General features: G+C 49.7%; 1 protein-coding gene across 2 annotated transcripts in view; it reads right to left on the reverse strand.

The window, feature by feature from the left end:
• The window catches only part of RGS3 (regulator of G protein signaling 3), a 121172-nt gene extending 100055 nt beyond the window's left edge, over positions 1 to 21117 (reverse strand). The window contains exons 1-5 of one of the 2 annotated variants that reach the window (XM_066367364.1): positions 20971 to 21114; positions 8919 to 8969; positions 6054 to 6112; positions 4902 to 4996; positions 3821 to 3889 (exon numbers count right to left, since the gene is read on the reverse strand). In XM_066367364.1, the coding sequence (XP_066223461.1) occupies positions 3821 to 3889; positions 4902 to 4996; positions 6054 to 6112; positions 8919 to 8969; positions 20971 to 21049 (353 nt within the window). In that variant the 5' untranslated portion in view covers positions 21050 to 21114. Of the gene's footprint in view, positions 1 to 3820; positions 3890 to 4901; positions 4997 to 6053; positions 6113 to 8918; positions 8970 to 20970 lie in introns of both variants that reach the window. The other variant, XM_066367366.1, reaches the window with a different exon arrangement.
• Positions 21118 to 21920: the final 803 nt, after the last annotated feature.

Below are 21920 nucleotides of genomic sequence, written 5' to 3' on the forward strand. Positions count from 1 at the left end.
TGTACTGACACAGAAAAAGGGGAGTCATTTATGACCGGTGTGGGACAGTCAAGTGTACTATAATGTGGTTACCAGTTCATGAGTTTGGTGCTGGACTGCCTGGATTTGCATCTGGTTTTCACCACATCCTAGCTGTGTTATCTTGGGCAAATTACTTAACCTCTCTGTACCTCTGTTGCTTCACCTGTAAAAAAGCAACAATAATACCTACCTTAAATGGTGTTATGAGGATTAAATTAGATAATGCATAGAATATGCTTAAATTAATGTCTATAAATTAGGTGCTTAATAAATATAAGCTGTTATGTATCTTTAGGCAAGTTCCTGAGCCTTCAAAAGCCTCACTTTCCTCTGCTCTGAATAGAGGAACAATAATAATTCCTACCTCTCAGGGTTGTTATGACGATTAAATGAGATAATGTATGTAAAGTGCTTGGCACAGAGAAGAGTTCAATAAATGTTTGTTTCCTTCCTCCTGTAATTGTCCTTCATGTTGATAAGTTGAATGTCCGTTCCTCAGAGAAGCACAATTTGATTTGAGAGCGTTGAGCAGGGCAGAAGTTTCCTGCAATCGCTCTGTCTGCCTCGTCCAGTTCAGAGGCCTCCTAGGTCAGATGATAGATCAATACTGCGCCTCCCACCGGCTGAGCCAGTCTCCATGGCGCTGGCAGCTTTGTTCTGAAAGCAGGCCTGTCTGGGCCTGCTGTGTCCCTCTTGAGCTTTGGGTTGGGACTGTGACCACAAGTTCAACTTTGTTTTGTTAATAAGGAATCTCACTTTCCCAAAATAGGCAACAAGTGGAGACGCTCCCTGCCTCTGTCCGGCCGCCTCATGGGGTGCTGACTCACTCCGGGCCTCACTTTCTTTTCTAAAAACTGAACTGCGTTGCTGACTTCTGCAGCCGCTCTCTGGGGCTGCTCTGGTCTCCAGGAGGCAGATCCCAGTGGCGGAAGACAGCTCCCAGGCAGGCGTCTGCCTCCAGCACCTGCTCCACTCCTGGCCTCCACCCAGTGGGCTTGCCAGATGTTTCTCTGACACTCTCCTCTGGCTCCTTCAGGGCTTTACCTTCATGACAGGATTCGGACCCTTGGTCTGTGGCACTCACTTTCTTCCTGGGCAGCCTGACCTGCTCATAACTTCACCCACTGTTGGGTGGCCATGTCCCTCACACTCTTCCCATGGGCACAGACCTCTCCCGCCCAGGCCCAGGTCAGCAAGGGCACGCCCCGTTACAGCTCTCTCCGGGTGCCTCTCCAGGCCCCAGACCTCTCTCGCCCAGGCCCAGGTCAGCAAGGGCACGCCCTGTTACGGTTCTCTCCGGGTGCCTCTCCAGGGCACAGACCTCTCTCGCCCAGGCCTGGGTCAGCAAGGGCACACCCCGTTACGGCTTTCTCCGGGTGCCTCTCTAGGCACTCCACCTCACCGGACCCAGGCTGGTTCCCTTCCCCTCCAGGACACATACTGGCTTAGTTGGGGACACTACCCAGTACTCAGGAGTCATCCTTGGCTTCTCCCACTGTTCTCACATCTAAATCACCACTAAGTACTATTGATTTGTCTCCTGTATCCTGGGTCTGTCTCCATCCTCTCTATCCCTAAATCATCTCTCTCAGATCACTACAAGAATTCCTAGTTCCTCCCCAACCTCCCAAGACCTACCAGAATGACAGGCCTAGAATACACACCCGCCACTCCCTTGCTCAACACCCTTCAGCACATCCCATCACCAGATTCCCAAACACTAAGCTGGCTGCGTGAGGGTCTCCCTGAGAGCTTGTGTAAAGGCAGGTTTCTAGGCCCTGCCCATGAAAATTCATACGTGGCACCTGGGAATCTGTGTTCCCCACAAGCATCCCAGGGGATTCTGATGTGTATCCAAGACTGAGCACCACTGGCCCTGAGGAGAAACCTGCTGAATCATCAGTTGGGCTTATGCCAACTCCTTCATCCTATCTCCAGACAGTCCCTACCTTGCACTTGACCCTCTAGCAAGACCAGTAAGGGCACGGATCCCTCCATACTCCGGCCCTGCCCCTCACCTCTGCACTCCACTGGTTCTTTGTTCTCTCCTTTTACCTGAGCCTCCAGGAGGCAATGCAGTGTTGAGAATGAGGACTCTAGGGTCTTACTGCCTGGCTCTACTGTTCAACGGCTGTATGACCTTGCGCAAGTTACTTCCTCCTTAGCTTCAGTCTCCTCTTCTGAAAACTTAAGGCAAAAAACATGCTCCTTTTAGAGTTGTTTTAAGAATTAAATGAGATAATGCACTCTTAACCCCTGGTTGTGGTCAACATCTGATTAATGGTTGTTCCTCTTATCACGGTGATGTCCTCCTCCTCACCTACACCCCCAAGTCCCTATCAGGAATCCTCTTGAGAGCATATGGTCTCTGATTGATCCATGTGCCACATTGATGCCCGGGAAATGGCACCTCAGTGAATGAGGCCCTACAGTACCATAAGCACCATTCCATGATAAAAAGTAAATGCTCTATTAAAAGACAAAGCCTTTATTGTGAAGGCTGAATAAGGCTCAACTTTAAAAAGCATACTAGCGCCTGACCTGTGGTGGCGCAGTGGATAAAGCGTTGATCTGGAAATGCTGAGGTCGCCGGTTCAAAACCCTGGGCTTGCCTGGTCAAGGCACATATGGGAGTTGATGCTTCCAGTTCCTCCCCCCCCTTCTCTCTCTGTCTCTCCTCTCTCTCTCTGTCTCTCCCTTTCCTCTCTGAAATGAATAAATAAATAATAAAAAAATTAAAAAGCATACTAGCTATAACATTTAGGGTACTAAAAAGCATTCAACCCAAAAGTATTTTCTGGTTCTCAGCAGGTGAGTTGAGCTGATTTTCATTCACCTAGACACTTTTTTGGTCACCATTTGGTTCTATAATGTCTTGACAAATGTTACTGGCCACGGGGTCTACCAGAGCTCTTAGGCTGCACCAGGTGAATAAGCCCCTGCTGTTCAGAGTTGGCATGGCCATCAGTTAAAGGTTCACCCCCTTCCCATCACAGCTGATCCCCACCCTCACCTGCCCAGAACGCCTCTTCTGCTCTATACTAACCGCGTCAGCTGGCTTCGGGCATCCTGGGCTGCCTGCAAGACCAGCCAGTTTGCAGTCTCCTAAACTTCCACCCTTCCCAAATGGGCCTCCCCATGGCAGCCTGAGCCCACCAGGCATGTTCCTGTCTCCTCACCTGTGCTCCTACTGTGTCTCTGCCTGGGACACCCTTTCCAACCTTCTCTCCTTGTCTTATTCCTGATCTCTGCCCTATGGTCAAAATCCCCTTTCTGCAAGAAGGCTTCCTCTTCTTCCTTCCTCAACCCACGATGAACTATCCCTCTTTCCATATTTACTATCCTTTTGCTCATTTCATTCCTTTTTCACTGAACCAATATTCACTAAACTTCGATGTACTGGGCACTGGGTACAGTGGTGGCTAGGGGAGAAACGGGGTTCTTTTCCATGGAGCCCCTTCTCCCATGGGACTGATCCTGTGCGTGCTGTTACTGAAATTTGTTTCCATGCAGTGCCTGGTGTCCCTTACTGAAAGTCGGTGCCTTGAGAGCAGAATGCAGGCTGGTTGGCAACCCCAGTGGCCAACACAGTGTCTTGCTAATACCAAGGGCACAGCAAATGCTCTTTGATAACACAGTCCTTGGCATCACCCGGGACAGGACTCTTTGGGTGGCAAATTTAGCGTTGCCACTGCTACTCATTCATCCACTAAGCCCCTGCTGTATGCCGGCCGCCTGGCTGCCACCCGCAGGCCCAGAGCAGGACCGCCCCCCCCCCCAGCTCAGCAGTTCCCCTCACCTGGAGTCACCTGCCCTGTTCCACACGGCGACCAGGAGGCGCTTCCGTTCGTCTTCCTCTTGGACAGGACTGCAAAGCAAGCCAGAGGGTCAGACGGCTCGCAGGGCTGAGCTCCGGGCCACACCCACGGTGGCTGACACAACTGCAAAATTTGGAAATAACCTACACATCCACCCATAAAGAGCTGGTTAAAAAAACTCAGGCACAGGTCGTGTGGGAAGTGAATATTGACATACACAGAAGAGTTTACGTTACGTTGTTAAGGACCAAAGGGAGGTTGCCACACAACACTATAGAACAATTCCACTTTTATAAACACTTGCACAAAGACATACACACCCACACAAATTCAAAGATCTGAAAAGAAATAAACCAAGACATGTCAGTGAATAGTAGGGCTGAGGGGATATTATCTTCTCTCTCTCTCTCTTTTCTTTTTTGCTTATCTATAATTTCTATTTTTCTACAATAAGCAAAATTACCTTGCGTGGTTTGAAAAGCAATAAAACACCGTTAATTTGCACTAATAGGTAAATCCAAAATGTCCATTACCTTCCTTCCCACTGGCCCCAGAATTTAGGGATGAGGAAAGAAATAGTAATAATAATAATGATAGTAATAATAACAACACTCAGTGTTACTGTCTCATTTACACCTCATCTCTCCCGGGTTGTCACTATTATTAGTCCTATTTTACAAATAAGGAAGCCGGCCTCGGAGAGGTTAGCAAGTTTTAAAAGAGAGGGGGAGGCATAACATCCCTCAGCCTGGAAAATTCCTTCTGCTGAAGGAGGAAGCTTGGCCCACGGCACAGTGGGAACCCGCCCGCCCCGCAGGGGCTGCCAGCCTCAGACTGGGCACTTTAGCTGTGAGAGCCAGCCAAGTGAGACGTTATCACTGTGGACCTCACCGCTGGGACAGGTGCCAGGGATGCAAGGACACAGTGAATGAGAAAACAAAGACATCCTTTCGAAGTCACTGTTTTTCTGCTTAGATCTAGTTCTAGATTTGGCAAACAGAGCTGTTCCAGATAAACACCTCCTCCCTCCCCTGCCGAGGGCCCGCTACCCCAGACTCTTACAAGAAGAAGTGCTCGTGGAAGACGGGGTCTCTGCAGTCGGGAATGGTCTGCGTCTTCTGACGGTGTGGTCGACGATCCTCAGGGATCAAAGAAATCTTGAATTGGAGAAGAGTAAGCATCAGACAGTTACTTGTGGCTATGCGGTAACCTAAGCCCAGAGGCCGACTGCACCTCTCCAGCCGGAGGCTTCCCAGGGTCCTTCAGCCCAGCCTCTGCAGAGGACAGGGTGCAGTCCTCAGTCGGAAGTGGGGAAGAATGAGGAGCCCCGGGCCAGAGGCGTTGGGATCAAACACCAGGACAGGGCCCTGTAGTGGATGGTACCAAGGCAGCCACGGGCCCCGCCAAAGACAACACGCCCACCTCTGCTCTCCGTCCAGGCAGAGAGGTTGCGCCCGAAGCACAGGCCTCCTCTCTTCGGAGTTCCCAGCAGCTGCTGGGTGCCCCTTCACAAGAGGCTCCAGGTTACTCTGACAAGACCACCAATCCCCGCTCTAGAGTGTTCACCCCCTGCCTCAGTCTCCCAGCCGTTCCTGACCAGGTCCTCGCCCACAGGGACCTCTGTCCAGTCCGGGGGCTTCAGAGAGAATGCAGAGAAGTGCAGCGATCCCTGCCCCTGCATCGAGGTGGCCACGGTCTGGGAGGCTCCTGGCCTTCGGCTTTGGCTAGAAGTAGTTCCCCCACCCCAAGGGGCCTCTGTGTTCCCTGCAAGGACCCCACTCAGATGGACCTCCCCGCCCTCAGAGCCGCTCCCTCCACTCCACCACCCAAACCTGGCCAGCTTGCCTCTGGTTTGGGGGAGGAAAGGAGTGAAAATGTTGCTTTTCATGAGAGGGCTTGGGATTATCTGTGGATTTCCCACATCCACATGCTCACTCTACTCTCCTATGCCGATGACCCAGATCACCCATAAGATTCCCACTATTGCAGGAAGCCCCAGGGACCAAGCCAGGCTAAAGGAAGGGGTTTATACTAGCACAGGGCCCCTCTGCCCTGGGCAAAACAAATGCCTGCTGACAAAATGATGAGGCGGTCACTGTTACCTCAATGTACCCAGGCCCACAGATGATGTGCTAGGACCTTGGAGCTCACTCCAGTAAGGCGGCCCTTCACCACCTCCCGCCCACCCATACCCACCCCAACCTCCATGTATACCTTCACGTAGGGATCGCAGATGCCAGGCTCTTTGCTCATCAGACCTTTGCCTTCCATGACTAGACAGAGAATTAAAATGTTGGGGTGGGTGGGTGGGTGGGAAAGATTAATTATTACCAGGCCCTTAAGCTGCACAACCACCATTGGATATTAATCCCTCTCTGATCTAGTCCACTCTCACCATCTCGCACACTCGGCACCCTCACTGAGGCATTATAAGGTGCATTCAATCTCCTGATTCTTATAACTGGAAAGGAACATAAAATGTATTGAGTCCAGCCCCTCATTTCATGGGGAAGATGAGGGGGTCCAAAGATAGTAGGAAACTTGCCCAAAGTCATAGGACAACGGGATGGCAGATCCATGTCCCCTGACTGCCAGGCCAGTGTTCCCCACCACACAGGCCTGCCTCCTGGGAATTGGGGGGCTAGGCAGAGAACTCACCCTGCACAGTGGTCTGTGCTGTGGCCGATGACAGCACAGCACAGCAGGCAGAAGCTTGGGTCCAGGTAGACAGACCCGAGTGTGAAGCCCAGCCCTACCATTTACTAGCCATGTGAGCCAGAGTGAGTAGTGTTACCTCTCCAAGAATGAATTTGTCGCCTGACCTGTGGTGGTGCAGTGGGATAAAGTGTCGACCTGGAACACTGAGGTTGCCGGTTCAAAACCCTGGGCTTGCCCGGTCAAGGAACATATGGGAGTTGATGCTTGCTGCTCCTCCCCCCTTCTCTCTCTCTCTCTTTCTCCCTCTCTCTCCTCTCTGAAAATTGAATAAAGTCTTAAAAAAAAAAAAGAATGAATTTGTCATTTTTTAAATGGGTTTGGGATCATACCCACTTCAAAGAGTAGTTGTGCTAATTAAATGGAATAATGTGGCTAAATTGGTTACAGAATGCCTGGCAAGTAAATTACTGTTCGACAAATGTTTGTTGAAAAGAATAATAAAAAAGGCAAGGGATAGGTGGTGGGGATGCTCGGGTCTGGTCGTGAAAGCGAGCGTGGCCCATTCGCCTGAGGTCTGCAGAAATCAGACAGCGGGCCTGACAGGAGCTGAGCCTCTTTTCTAGTTTCTTCTGTGTTTGGTTTTGATTGAGCCCCTGGCTTTGGCTCAGACAAAGCTCCTGTAGTCTGAGGCATGAGGCCTGGGAAGCCAAAGGAGAGAGGGGAACAGGCTGGACGGGATGAAAGCTGAGACTGGGGTGAAGCCAAAGCAAACTGTGCAGGACAAATGGAGTGCTGGAGGCCAACACTCATTCTGCAAAAACTGTTTGCACAGCTGGAGTCAAGCTCTGGAGGGCAAAGAACCCCCCTCTGCTGGTCCTTGGGAACTTCACCTTGGGCCCCCCAAGGCCAAGACCCCAGGAACCCAGGCGCCTACTGGTCTATGCTGCCTGGTATCCTAGTTACTCTTCCTGTGTGCATCCTTCCCTCGAGGGTGTGGTCCCCCTGAGGGCAGGACCTGGGCCTGCTGAAGCCTGGCTCTACCTGGCTCTCGGGGGAGGCACTCCCATGCTGGAAAGGAAGAAAGACCCTGGACAGAACAAGGTGGTGTGGCCCAGTGTAGTCAGAGCTTTGATGAAGACACAGAGTAGGAAGCAACAAATTTAGCCCAGGCAGGTAGGTCAAGGGGTGACTCCTGGAAAGGAAAACAAGAGGGAAAATGAGCCTCCCTTCCTGAGCCCTAGTGATGATGAAGGCGGGCAGAGGTCCTGCAAAATCAGTGCAAGAGAGAAAGACTTTTCAAAAGGAGTTCAAGAAGATGGCAGGCTATTCCAGACACAGGGAAAAGAGGGTGCAAAGGCACAGAAGCATTAGCAAGCATGATGCATTCACGGAGGCTGCACATCACGACAGAACAGGGGTGGAGGGAGCCTTTGGCTGCAGAAGCCAGGGGAGTTGAAGCGATAGGCAGGGCCTGCTGGGCCAAACAGAAGAGTCCAGGTAGATAGAAGCTTGATAACTGTATGCGCCACATGGAAGGATGAACACTCGGATAAATGGACAGGTAAAGTGTAAAATCCTCTGGGTGGCACCGAGGACCTTCATCACCTGGCCCTGGCTCACCCCTCTACCCCATCCTGTGCCATGCCTCAGTCACATTGGACAGTCCTCCAAATGCACCGTGCTCTCGCTGACCCCTTTGCACTTGCTGCTCTCCCTGCATGGAATGTCTGGCCTGTCTGCCCCCTTCTGCCTGGCTCAGGCCTGTTCTTCCTTCAGGATAAAGTGTGGGTATCACCCCCTTTGCCAAGTCTTCCCTGCCATCCTATTATCACCACCTAGATAGGGATAGGTGCTTCCCTTTGGTGTCCTCACCTCCCAGCTCATAGCCAAAGCTCAATTCTTATTTTTGGAATTCATGGTTTTTTATCTTACTTAACAAACACTAAAATACAGCTTACATGGTAGGCACTATCCCAAGTGCATTACTAAATACCAAGTCCTTTAATCCTCCTAACAGCCGATAAGATAGATACTATTATCACCACCATTTGGCATATGAGAAAACTGTGTCTGCTTATGGTCACTTAGCAGTAAAGGTTTAGAGAGGGAAGGAAGAGAAGTCCTTCTGTGGCCCTGCTCCATGGTAATGCCCCGACCAAGGGTGACGTTGAGGCGCCCAGAAATAGCTCCAGCCTGCCGGGGAGAAATCTCACTGTATGGACTCGATCACATGAGGGGCAGGACCAGGGAAGGGTCCTAGAAAGAGTCCCAAATGAATACCTACTTTTTTTCAATAGACACATGGAAGGACCCTATACAAAGATGAGAAAAGAGGCCTTGGCCCATGGTAACACCACCTCCAGGCAGGAGGCCGAGTGGCCCACCTCTTCCTGGGCAGACCTGGCATGCAGCCATACTCACTGTGGAGCAGCAGAATCCGGTCCTGGGCATCAATCGACAGCTTCAGCTGACCTAAGGAAATAACAATAGAAACAATGCCGCCTCATCTCCTTGTTGGGTGCAAAGTGGAGTGACAGTGAGAGGAATGGGCTCTTGTTCATGTGAAGCGATTCAAAGACTCACACAGTCTCTGGTTTGGAAGGGAGCTCAGAAGCCACCTAGTACAGCCTCCTCACCACATCAGGAGCCCCTACTGCAATTCCTCCAACAGTGGTTCTCCAGCCTAGACTTATACCCCTCTGTGGATGGGGAGCTCATTACTTTACAAGGCAGCCCAAAACAAGACAGTAGGTCATTGCCCTGGCTTGTTGGCTCAGTTGGTTGAGCATCATCCCAAGATATAGGTTCCATCCCTGGTCAGGACACATACAAGCACAGATCGATGTTTCTGTCTTTCATTCTCCCTTCCTCTCTCTCTAAAGTCAATACATAAAATTTTTAAAAATATTAAGTCATCCTCACAGGCACCCAGTGGCCCTTCAGCATGGACAGAGGAGAGAGAGGACCACACTCCTCTTCCTCAGTGACATGTTGAAAAACCTTCTCTTAGTCCAATAGACTGTTCCTGGAACCTCGAGAAGCTGCTGAACTCGCTTCACCAGTGGACATGCACTGGGGAGGCAGGGCCGCCCAGCCTGCAGCAAGCGGAAAGCCCTTGCATCCACTCCATCTGTGAAAACTCTGACACTCATCTGCTTCGGCTTGATCACCACCTCCAGGGATGAGGAGCTCGCTTCCTGAAATGGGAGCCCTTCTGCTTTTGAGATAGCTCTGATTGTTCAATGTTCCACCTTTATTGAGACAAAAGTAACTTCCATTGGCTGGATCTCATTCTTCAGTGTGGGGTCCCTCCTCTAGACCAAAGTTGAAAGTCCTTCCACCATTCCGATGGCAGTGAGACATCCCTCACCCTATCACTGCTCATCTCTGGACGTGTCCCAGGGAACTAGGATGGTGACTGGTGTTTGTGCTTTGGTGCTGGTCAAAGGAAAGCCAGGCAGGATTTGGAGAACAGAAAGGAGGGAAGCTCTGTGTCTCATAGTTCAGCAGCAGCCCACCAACCACTGTGACCTAACAACCACTTGCTCCATGCTCTTGGGAGTGTTTAAGTTACAAGCCCAAGCAATCCAGACTCCAACAAACTGTGGTTCATATCTCTACCCATCAGAAATCCCTGCTGCTCCCCTGCCCAGGACACTGATCTCAGAAGCCCAAGAGGCCTGTTCTAGTTCCAGGCCCGACTGATCTCCTCTTTCAGAGCCACAGTGCCCACGGCTGTGAGGTGGAACTAATTACAGGGGTTATCGCGATCTCTGAGCTGGGTGGGGATCAGATAACGCTGGAGGGGGCGGAGGTCTTTGGATGAAAGGCGCCAGGAGAATCCACGGTATTATTAGCTCAAGGGCTGCACAATCGCCACTCTGGGACTCCCTAAGCTGAGAAACCTCCTATAAAAACTGCCTGATCCAGAGTGGGATGGGAAAGAGAGGTTGGAAACTGACAAACAGGACCAAGCAGTCACTGATTGGATCTCAACAACTCAAAGTCACCTATGTTTAGCACAAAACATCTTTTCTGAAACTGATACCAGTGCAAAGCCAGCTCTGGCCCAAACATGTTTGACTCTCAAAAGCCATGAGAACCACTGTCATGATAATACTCATCATCTACTAATCACGATCAAGAACTCACCCAAAACAAGTGGTCACTTGACAATCCATATGACAATCATTTTCCAGGCACCCACATGAAGCCCTGAGTGAGGGTGAACAGATGTGTATGGCCTGGCACCTGCCCTTAGGGAGCTCACAACACAGGGGCTGGGACGGGGCCGTGCACAAGGCCAGGGAGGAACAGGAGAGGAGAATGGGCCTGAGGTGAGGACTGACCCAGAAGTCAGGTGAGTCTGCATCTCTCCACGCAGGTACCCTCCTGGCCCTGCCCACCACATCTCCTGAGGAAGGGCCAGGGTGCTCTATACTATCACAGCACAGGAACCAAACTCAGCAGACCACGCTCCCGGCCCCAGTACACGACACACCCTACCCAGCCCACCCTCAGCTCATTGTTAGAGGCAAGATGAAGAATGAGAGCTTTCCCTCAGCCATGCCTGTCCCCTCTGCCCACCCCCCTCAGCCCATTCCATCAAATGTCTGAGGCTCCTGAAGTCATCTTGCCCAACCTCTTCATTTGGTAGCCTGAACAGTCATGCCCAGTGATGGAAAGCGACTTGCCCTGGGCCCAGAGTAACCAGCCAGGGTAGGTTACTGAAGATGAGAACTTCGCCCTGGCTGCAGCACTGTTTCCTGTGCAGAGTCGGTCTTCTAGAACACTCACGGCCCTCTAATGTGCACCTCTGCTTCTGCCAATGCAACCTGGGTTTCAGGAGCAGAGAGAGCCATCAGGCATGGGACAAGTGCCACAGCTTTACTTGAGAAGCCAAGGAGAAGCCAAGGAGGGAACAGGCTCCAATAAATGTCCTACGTCTAGGAAAATGCATCACTAGGAGAAGGAGCTAACCGAGCGCCTCACAAGCACCCCAAATCTCTAGTGCTGGCAATATTCCCAAGTTCTCCCCGGGCTCGGGGTGTGGCCTATGAGAGTACCCAGGAGTGTTCACACTAAATGGCCTGAAGGGTCCTGGGGAGGGCATGTCCCCAGTTCCCGCGGGGCTGCAGTTGGGCACCAACTCTGTCTGAAAAGGGAGGTGGTGAAGGCTGCCCAGAGAGGCTGCAGGAGTGCACCAGGAAGCTGGGGCCCAGAGGACAAGAAAGAACGTGCAGGAGCCCATACAACAGGAAGAACAGTGGATGCGCGCGAACTTCAGAAAGCGCGGAGAAAGAGCGTGCAGGAGCCCATACAACAGGAAGAACAGTGGATGCGCGCGAACTTCAGAAAGCGCGGAGGAAGCAACGAACCCCAATTCTGCTGGACACAGGACTCAGCACTGAGAGAAAGGCAACAGAAGCCAGCTAAAGAAATTCAGTCTGGCAGACCTCCCTCACAGCAGAGAGCCGCAAGAAGGTGAATTCTGACTCTCAGGACACAGTCAGGAAGAGACATACTCAGAAAACAAAGCAAGGAGGCAAGGGGCTGCACACCATCACTGGAGTCAGGGGCCAGCAGCAATGGCCTAGAGGGAGCCCATGCCACCCCGGGGTGTGCAGAGGATACATCCAGGAGGGACTTGTCTAGCTAGCATACAGTCATCTCAAAACCCAATTCACCTCAAACGCAATTCCCATTTAAAAACTGCCCTATGTTGAAAAGTCACAGGAAGGGGGATGATTTCAGGACAAACGCACAAAGGAAAAACCTAGCCAGCCACTAACACTCAAGATTTTCTCTCCATTTGTGGAGACAAGTCTACACCTCAAGCTGTGTGTGCAGGAGGGAGCAAAGGAGCTTCGCCCGCTGCCGGCACCCCCTCTTTCTGTGGCCCCCAGCCGCCTCACCCCAACAGCAGCCTGACGAAGGCTCAGAGAGGCTTATACACATTTATTGATTTCACTTCCTGCCCTCTAAGGGAGAAGCAGTAGGTAGCCTGCGGTGGTGATGGGAAACTGGGAGCTGCATGGCTTGGGGGAGGCAGCCCTGGACAGAGTCAACTGTCCGTCATTTCTGAACGGGGAGAATCCGGTTCCATTCAGAGAAGCAGTCCTGGCTTTTGATGGTGCCAACTGGCAGAAAGAGACCTGCAGGGCAAAAGTGAGCAGGGGCTGCTGTGGGGGGTAAAATGATGATGGGTCAATTCAACCACTTTCTTCTGGCTCGCTGCTACTTGTGAAACCTGATATTACTGCGGTTTCCCAGGCTTTTTCCTTTCAGGAATAGGTTGCTCTGGCCAGCGGAAGTCAGCTAACATCTCGCCTGCCATATGAAGGGAGCTTATATTTCTGGGATGACAGACCCACTGAAGAAATCTAGAAAAACTAGACAAAATATTTAAAAACAGTTCTTGGAGATGTAACAAGATAGGGAGAAGTTACCAAGCAAGATTTCAAGGAACAGCAGTCTGTGGAATTAAGTTTAATGATTTCCTGAGCTAATTTTCTCTTGAGAGTGTTTTCAGATTCCAAAGAGGTGACTGAAAAGCTGAGAGGCTGGGACAGGAGTTGGAGATTGGGGCCCGCCCAAAGGCGTGGTCCTTCTGAGCCCCTTTGCGTTGGAACCCTGAAAGGGTTGCTCCTTAGGAATCAACCAGGATGAGACACAGTTCCTCGAGGGACTGCAGCTCAAACAGTCTCAATCCCTAACATTCAGGTAAGATTATGCCACATTGCTAGTGACCTCAAACATCTGACAGAAGTAAACAAAAGTGTTTTTGAAGAAAGATATCACCTCAGGTCTACATTAAGAAGAAAAATAACAACTCTGTGCCTACCATTCGTAACAGACACAGCACACCTAAAACGCAAAGAAAAAGAAAGATGGAAAGAAATAGGATGAAAAAAGATCTGCCAAGCAATTATGAACCAAAAGAAGGCTGGGTGGCTAGGTTAATGTCAGTGAAAGTAGAATTTGTCTCCACTAGAATTAAAAAGCCAGATTTCATATTAATAAAAGAAGACTATATTATAATAAAAGCCTCAATTCAACAGAAGATAATCATTCTAAATTTGTATGTTCTTAATCCTTCTTCAAAATATGTAAAGGAAAAACTGACAGAACTATAATGAAAAATAGAGAAATGTACGATCATAGTAGAAATTTTAACATGCCTCTCTTTATAGCTGATAGAACACCTGAGGGGAAATCAGAAGGAGATAGAATATTTGAACAACATAATTAGCAAACTTGACTTAAACCTGACATCTACAAAGTACCATACACCTAACCACAGCAGGTCTTTGCAAGTAGACACAAAACATTTATAAAAACTGACTATGGCCCTGGCCGGTTGGCTCACCGGTAGAGCGTCGGCCTAGCGTGCGGAGGACCCGGGTTCGATTCCCGGCCAGGGCACACAGGAGAAGCGCCCATTTGCTTCTCCACCCCTCCACCGCGTTTTCCTCTCTGTCTCTCTCTTCCCCTCCCGCAGCCAAGGCTCCATTGGAGCAAAGATGGCCCGGGCGCTGGGGATGGCTCCTTGGCCTCTGCCTCAGGCTCTAGAGTAGCTCTGGTCGCAACATGGCGACGCCCGGGATGGGCAGAGCATCGCCCCCTGGTGGGCAGAGCGTCGCCCCATGGTGGGCGTGCTGGGTGGATCCCGTTCGGGCGCATGCGGGAGTCTGACTGTCTCTCCCTGTTTCCAGCTTCAGAAAAAAAAAAAAAAAAACTGACTATGAAAAAAAAATCTGTGTGCTGAGCCATCAAAGGACTGAAGGGATGCAAAAAATATTCTGTGAGAAAAATGTAAGATAAAGATAAAAAGATTACCTGAAATCCCCAATATTTTGAAATGAAGAAATATGCTTCTTGTCTGATCTGGCAGTTGCACAGTAGAGTGCTGGCCTGGGATGCTGAGGACCCAAGTTCAAAACCCGGAGGTCACCAGCTTGAGCACGGGCTCATCCAGCTTGAGCATGGGCACATCTGGCTTGAGTGCGGGGTCACTGGCTTGAGCATGAGATCATAGACATGACCCCATGGTCACTGGCTTGAGCCCAAAGGCCACTAGCTTGAAGACCAAGGTCGCTGGCTTGAGTTCAAAATTGCTGGCTTGAGCAAGAAGTCACTTGCTCTGCTATAACCCTCCACCCCCAGTCAAGGCACATATGAGAAAGCAATCAATGAACAACTAAGATGCTATAACAAAGAATTGATGCTTCTCATCTCTCTCCCTTCCTGTCTATCTGTCCCTGTCTGTAACTCTCTCAGTAAAAAAAGAAAGGTACTTCTAAATAACCTATGGGTTCAAGAAGAAATGACTATAAAAATTGGAAAATGTTTTGAACTCAGTGATAAAAAGAAAATCTACATGTCATCATACATGACACTTCTGGATAAGAAACCTGTATCTAAAATATATAAAGAACTCTTAAAACTCGACAATAAGAAGACAACTAGCCCAATTTGTACTGTTTGTGCTATTTCTCATATGTGCCTTGACCAGGGGGCTCCAGCTGAGCCAGAGACCCCTTGCTCAAGCCAGCAACCTTGGGTTTCAAACCTACAACCTTTGAATCTGAATACATTTTTCTTTAAAGAAGATATACAAATAGCCCATAAGCACATAAAAAGCTGTTCAATATTACTGAGCATCAGAGAAATGCAAATCAAAACCACAAGGAGATATCACTTCACACCCACAGGAGGCTAGAATCAAAGTCAGATAATAGCAAGTGATGGTGAGACTGTGGGAAAATCAAAACCCTGCTGATGGGAGAATAAAATGGTGCATTCATTTTGGAAAAGAGTTTGCCAATTCCTCAAACAGTAAACCTAGAGTTTCTACATGACCTAGCAATTCCACTCCTAGGTATATACCCAAGAGAATTGAAAACATTTGTCCAGGCCATGGCTGGTTGGCTCAGTGGTAGAGCATCAGTCTGGTGTATAGAAGTCCTGGGTTCGATTCCCAGCCAGGGCACACAGGAGAAGCACCCATCTGCTTCTCCACCCTTCCCCCTCTCCTTTCTCTCTTTCTCTCTCTTCCCCTCCCACAGCCAAAGCTCCATTGAAACAAAATTGGCGCAGGTGCTGAGGATGGCTCCATGACCTCCACCTCAGGTGCTAGAATGGCTCTGGTTTCAATGGAGCAGAAGCCCCAGATGGGTAGAGCATCGCCCCCTAGTGGGCTTGCTGGGTGGATCCCAGTTGGGCGCATACAGGAGTCTGTCTCTCTGCCTCCCACTTCTCACTTCAGAAAAATACAAAAGAAAAAAAAAGAAAACATTTGTCCACACAAAATCTTGCACATGAATGTTCATAGCAGAGCAATATTCATAATTGCCCAAAGACAGAAACAATCCAAATGTCCATCAATTAATGAATGAATAAACAAAATGTGGTCTATCCATACAATGGAATAGTGTTTAGACATAAAAAATGAATGAAATGCTGACACATGCTACAACATGAGTGAACCCTGAAAACACTGTGCTGAGTAAAAGAAGCCAGTCACAAGAAAACCACATGTCATTCCATTTATACAAAATGTTCAGATAGGCACATTTATAGAGAGAGAACGTAGATTAGTGATTGCTGAGGAATGGCTGAGAGTAAGGGTGGGGACTGGAAATTAGGAGTAATAAGCTAAAGAGTACAATGTTTCTTTTTGAATTGTGATAAAAATGTTCTAAACTTGATTGTGGTAATGGTTACACAACTCTATGAATACACCAAAAACCATTAATTGTACACTTTAAATGAGTTACTTATATGTATGTAAGTCATATCTCAATAAAGCTATTGAGGTTATTTTTAAAACATGTTAGCAAATATACTAATAAAATTCAAAGATATTATCCTGAACAAAAAACAAACTTACGACTATAGGCATATTAGAAGAAAACATAGGCAGTAAGCTCTCAGACATCTCTCGGAGCAATATATTTGCTGATTTATCTCCACGGGGAAGTGAAATAAAAGACAGGATAAACAAATGGGACTATATCAAACTAAAAAGCTTTTGCACAGCTAAAGACAACAAGAACAGAATAAAAAGACAAACTACACAATGGGAGAACATATTTGACAATACGTCTGATAAGGGGTTAATAACCAAAATTTATAAAGAACTTATAAAACTTAATACCAGGAAGACAAACAATCCAATCCAAAAATGGGCAAAAGAAATGATTAGACACTTCTCCAAAGAGGACATACAGATGGCCAATAGGCATATGAAAAAATGCTCAACATCACTAATCATTAGAGAAATGCAAATTAAAACCACAATGAGATATCACCTCACACCAGTCAGAATGGCGCTCATCAACAAAACAACACAGAATAAGGGCTGGCGAGGATGTGGAGAAAAGGGAACCCTCCTGCACTGCTGGTGGGAATGCAGACTGGTGCAGCCACTGTGGAAAACGGTATGGAGATTCCTCAAAAAATTAAAAATCAAACTGCCTTTTGCCCAGCTATCCCACTGTTAGGAATATCCCCCAAGAACACCATAGCACTGTATGAAAAGAAGAAATGCACCCCCATGTTTATGGCAGCATTGTTCACAATAGCGAAGATCTGGAAACAGCCCAAGTGTCCGTCAGAGGATGAGTGGATAAAAAAGCTTTGGTACAGGCCCTGACCGGTTGGCTCAGCGGTAGAGCGTCGGCCTGGCGTGCGGGGGACCCGGGTTCGATTCCCGGCCAGGGCACATAGGAGAAGCGCCCATTTGCTTCTCCACCCCCCCTCCTGCAGCGAGGCTCCATTGGAGCAAAGATGGCCCGGGCGCTGGGGATGGCTCCTTGGCCTCTGCCCCAGGCTAGAGTGGCTCTGGTCGCGGCAGAGCGACGCCCCGGAGGGGCAGAGCATCGCCCCCTGGTGGGCAGAGAGTTGCCCCTGGTGGGCGTGCCGGGTGGATCCCGGTTGGGCGCATGCGGGAGTCTGTCTGACTGTCTCTCCCCGTTTCCAGCTTCAAAAAAATACAAAAAAAAAAAAAAAAAAAGCTTTGGTACATATATACTATGGAATACTACTCAGCCATAAGAAATGATGACATTGGATCATTTACAATAACATGGATGGGCCTTGATAACATTATACAGAGTGAAATAAGTAAATCAGAAAAAAACTAAGAACTATATGAATCCATACATAGATGGGACATAAAAATGAGACTCAGAGACATGAACAAGAATGTGATGGCAACGGGGGTGGGGGGGTGAGGGGAAGGGGGGATGGGGTGAGGAAGGAGAGAGGGGTTGGGGGAGGGGAGGGGCACAAAGAAAACCAGATAGAAGGTGACAGAAGACAATTTGACTTTGGGGGAGGGGTATACAGCACAATCAAATGTCAAAATAATCTGGAGATGTTTTCTCTCAACATATGTACCCTGATTTATCAATGTCACTACATTAAATTTAATAAATAAATTTAAAAATATTAAAATAAAATAAAATTCAAAAAAAAACACAAACTTATGTATACCTTTAATGACTTCTTCAAATTACATTATTTCTTATAAATAAAAATCCCTATGGAGTAGATGGGTCCTAGCCCCAGTTTACATACTCTCCCCGCTCCCTGACACCAGGTCGCCTCCTTAGGAGGCAATGTACAGCCAGTTACTGTAGCTTGAACATGCCCCTTACTGCGGGACAAGGATTTGTACTCAGGCATATGCACACACACAATTTATAAACCACAACTTATACCATACAGTAGTGGTCCCCAACCCCCGGGCCGCGGACCGGTACCGGTCCGTGGGCCATTTGGTACAGGTCTACAGAGAAAGAATAAATAACTTACATTATTTCTGTTTTATTTATATTTAAGTCTGAACGATGTTTTATTTTTAAAAAATGACCAGATTCCCTCTGTTACATTCATCTAAGACTCACTCTTGATGCTTGTCTTGGTCACGTGATACATTTATCCATCCCACCCTAAAGGCCGGTCCGTGAAAATATTTTCTGACATTAAACCGGTCCTTGGTCCAAAAAAGGTTGGGGACCACTGCCGTACAGAACTCTCCCTGAAAAGAATTCTGGTCAAAACACTTTGTCTCTACAGTCCCAGAGATGCTGGAGGTTTAGCTCCCTTTAAATGCTTGCACTCAGAAACTACCAGTGAGGCAGCACCCTCATATGTTTTCCAGGGTACAGCCCATTGCTGGAGGCCAGGGGCTACCTGCCCTGCTAGATAAAGGCCAGTGAACTGAGGAAAACTGAGCAAAGACCTTCCTGTTAAGAAAGTCCATGTTGACAACCAAAACAGACTGAATCCATAGGTTCCAAACCTGCCTGATCATCAAAATACCTCTTTGGTTTCTTAAAATGATAGACTCTCAGGCTCTGCCCTAGGAATCTGTGGGTTGTGGTTTTTAACAGGCCCCCCCCCCCCCCATGCTTCTGATAATTGGCCATGTTAGTAACCACTGATATGAATCTTCATTCAGGAGCAGACATCAAAGATCACTCGATGTATGAAGAAAGTCAGCAGCCTGTAAAAGGGGCAGCTTTAGTCAGGGAAACAGAATTCAGGAAACGGGAGAGAACGTTCCCAGTGTCAATCACTGTCCTTGGAGCTCTTTGAGAGAGGACTGTATACAGGAGCAGGAGGCTTCCCACCCATCAGGTTCCTGTCTGCCCACTGCACACTCAGGCCAGCCACTGGTTCCAGCAGCAACTTTCCTGTTACCCATTCAACACAGCCCTGAGGCCATGGCTGGGCAGCACAACCCTCCCTGCTGGGCTAGACCCTCCCCAACTCCCTAGATCTGGCTGGGAGATTCATTCAACAGAAGCACGTGGAGTGATGCAAGTAAATAGTCACAGCATACCAGTAAGGAAAAGAAATGAGTTGCAAAACTGTACTTACAATATGACCTCAATTTTGTTAAGATTAGACACAACATTCCCCCATACACACACACAGAAGTAAGTCTGGAAGGATATAACCCAAAATGTTAGCAATGGTCTTTTCTGGAGCGTCAGATTACAGACGATTCTTTTCACTAAGTTTTCGATAAAGAATACATCTCACCATGATAATACAGAAGAAAAAGCAGTGAAACATAGTTTTACCTTTTAATCGGGACACAGCTAAGGTAACAGGGCCTCAAAGCTCTCTGACACACTTTCCTGACCACTCCAGCCCCACCAACTCAGATCATCCTGGACACCTCCCTTGTTTGGTACTGTCCCACATCCCAGGAGGGTTAGCAGGAATTGCCTCCCAGTATTGGAAGGACTAAATGAGATAAAGCAGCTAAAGCCCTTGACAAATGGTGGTTAGCTACTCTCATTCTCCTCCACCAACTGGACCAGTGAAGTCCAGGATGCCAGACCACAGGCCATTTCTAGGGACCAAGACACTGCTTTTCCATCACTTCCTCTGCCCCTAGAGAAAAAGACAGGTTGTGAAGAACCAAGTGTGCAGACAGAGACAGCCTGAGAGTAGGAGGGCCAGACCTCAGGAAGGGCCTGATTCCTAGGTGCTCTGGTTTGAATTCTGAGTGAAGTCCAGCCATGTTGTAGTAACTGACCCACCTTCATAAAGAAAAGTGTACAAGAGTTCAAAAACATTTGCTGAGCAGGTTGTCTCAGAAGGCTTGAGCTCAGATACCAACTCTACCAGGGGCTCACAGGGAGACCTTCCTCTCTCTGGATCTCAAGTCTTCACAGAGGAAATGGAACCCCCTCTCCACAGGGAGTTGCGGAGCCAGTGAGGAAACTAATGAGGAGCTGCAAAGGGCTGTATTCTGGGAAAGGGCTGTTACATTTACTACAGCTACTTGGAAGTCTGGGCTTGTCCAGACTGTAAAGCAGCTGCTGCCAGCTGTTATTGTGGGGTGAGGGGGGCGTGGGAACAGGAGCCTACTGCTCATTTCTTTCCACCTCAAGTCCCCAGTACAACCCTGTGACTCTACTGAGAGCCTGGTCACTCCTGGAGGTAAGAATTCTCCCATCTCTGCCATGGGTCAGATACCCACTAGGGGAGTCACACTGTAGCTTACAAGAGAGCCCACAAGGAGCCAAGCCACCCGGCTGACCCTACAACTCCCGTGTCCCTGCACCAAAAGCAAGAAGACCCAGGAGATGTAGTAACAAGGCCTTGATTAAACCCTGAGCTGCTTGCTAATGGGAAACGTAGCGGTGACAGGCTGGGTCTCAGAAAGATGAACTGGGGCGTGATTATCCCGGCCAAGTGAGGCAGAACCGAATGCACTTGGCACCAGTGGCCAGGCAGCAGGTGCCGCCTGCGGCTGGCTCGGCTGAGTCTGTGCCTGAGCCCCTCCTGGGCAACCAAAGGAAGAAGGGGTCAGAAAAGGTGCCCCCAAACGGAAGGATGGAAGGATCGCCTGCTCCCAGCCTCACCTATCACTATGGGGGGGGGGGGGCTTTCTGGGTGCCGAGAGCCAGGTGCAGCAGCCCTGGCAGCCGGGGCAGCAGGCACTTACCAAAGGTGGTGAGGTAGAAGGACAGGCCCGGGTGGGAACGCCGGCTCCCGAGGGAGACGCGGTGCAGGGAGTGCTCCATGGCCGCCCCGCTCCGGGCAAAGCCTGTAACCCGAGGAGTCTGTGTTGCTCCACAGTAACCGAGGCAGCAGGTTCACCCGCCCCTCGCGCTGGTGTCTCGGAGGCAGGAGCAGGAGGCCCGGCTCTAGCGAGCGTTTGAACAGGCGGGCGCGCCAGGCCCTGATTGGCCCGCGCCCGTTTGAATGGGGAGCTTTCCACCTGACCAAGCAGACGCGGGCCAGTGGCGACAAGTTGCTGGCTCCCCAACTGTGCGGGCAGCCAGCTGCAGCCTGGATGGCATTCCTCCCCAAGGAGTTCGCGGGAGGGTGGCCACGCCAGGGCTCCTGGCTCCAGCACCGCGGAAGACTGGAAGTGCCATCCCCAGAAGAGGCCTGACCCCTGGGCTGCCCACTGTGCCATGCTTGGCCTGCTGGGCCAGTTCCCCCAGGACAGTAATTAACCTGGTTTGTACCATGCTTTGAAGCTCAGACCTGTAATCACCAGACCTGAGCAAGGGCAAAGGAGCACCCTCCTTGCCCAGGGGGCTTTGAAAAATTGTTCTCACACTTGGATCCCCACCCCCCACCCCCAGCAGGCTGCAGCCCCATCCCTAGCCCTGCCCTCTCCCTCTCCCTCTTGAGCCTCCTCTTGAATGGGAACAGCCTGGCACAGGTCCAGACTGGAGCAGCCTGCTCCAGCCGGCCTTACGGTCCCCCATCAGCAGCCTGGTGCCAGGGGACAAGAAGACAGGCTCCCAGCATCTGAGGGGACAGAAACACACAGTGTGCAGAGGGGGCAGATGCTTTCAGTCCCCAGAGACTGGTGCAGGGAGGCAGAGCTGGAAGGAAGGTCAGCCCCTGTGCTGCTTTGTGGGCAAACATTCCTGCGCTGCC

This window comes from Saccopteryx leptura, chromosome 2 (genome assembly GCF_036850995.1).
Source record: "Saccopteryx leptura isolate mSacLep1 chromosome 2, mSacLep1_pri_phased_curated, whole genome shotgun sequence".
NCBI lineage: Eukaryota > Metazoa > Chordata > Mammalia > Chiroptera > Emballonuridae > Saccopteryx > Saccopteryx leptura.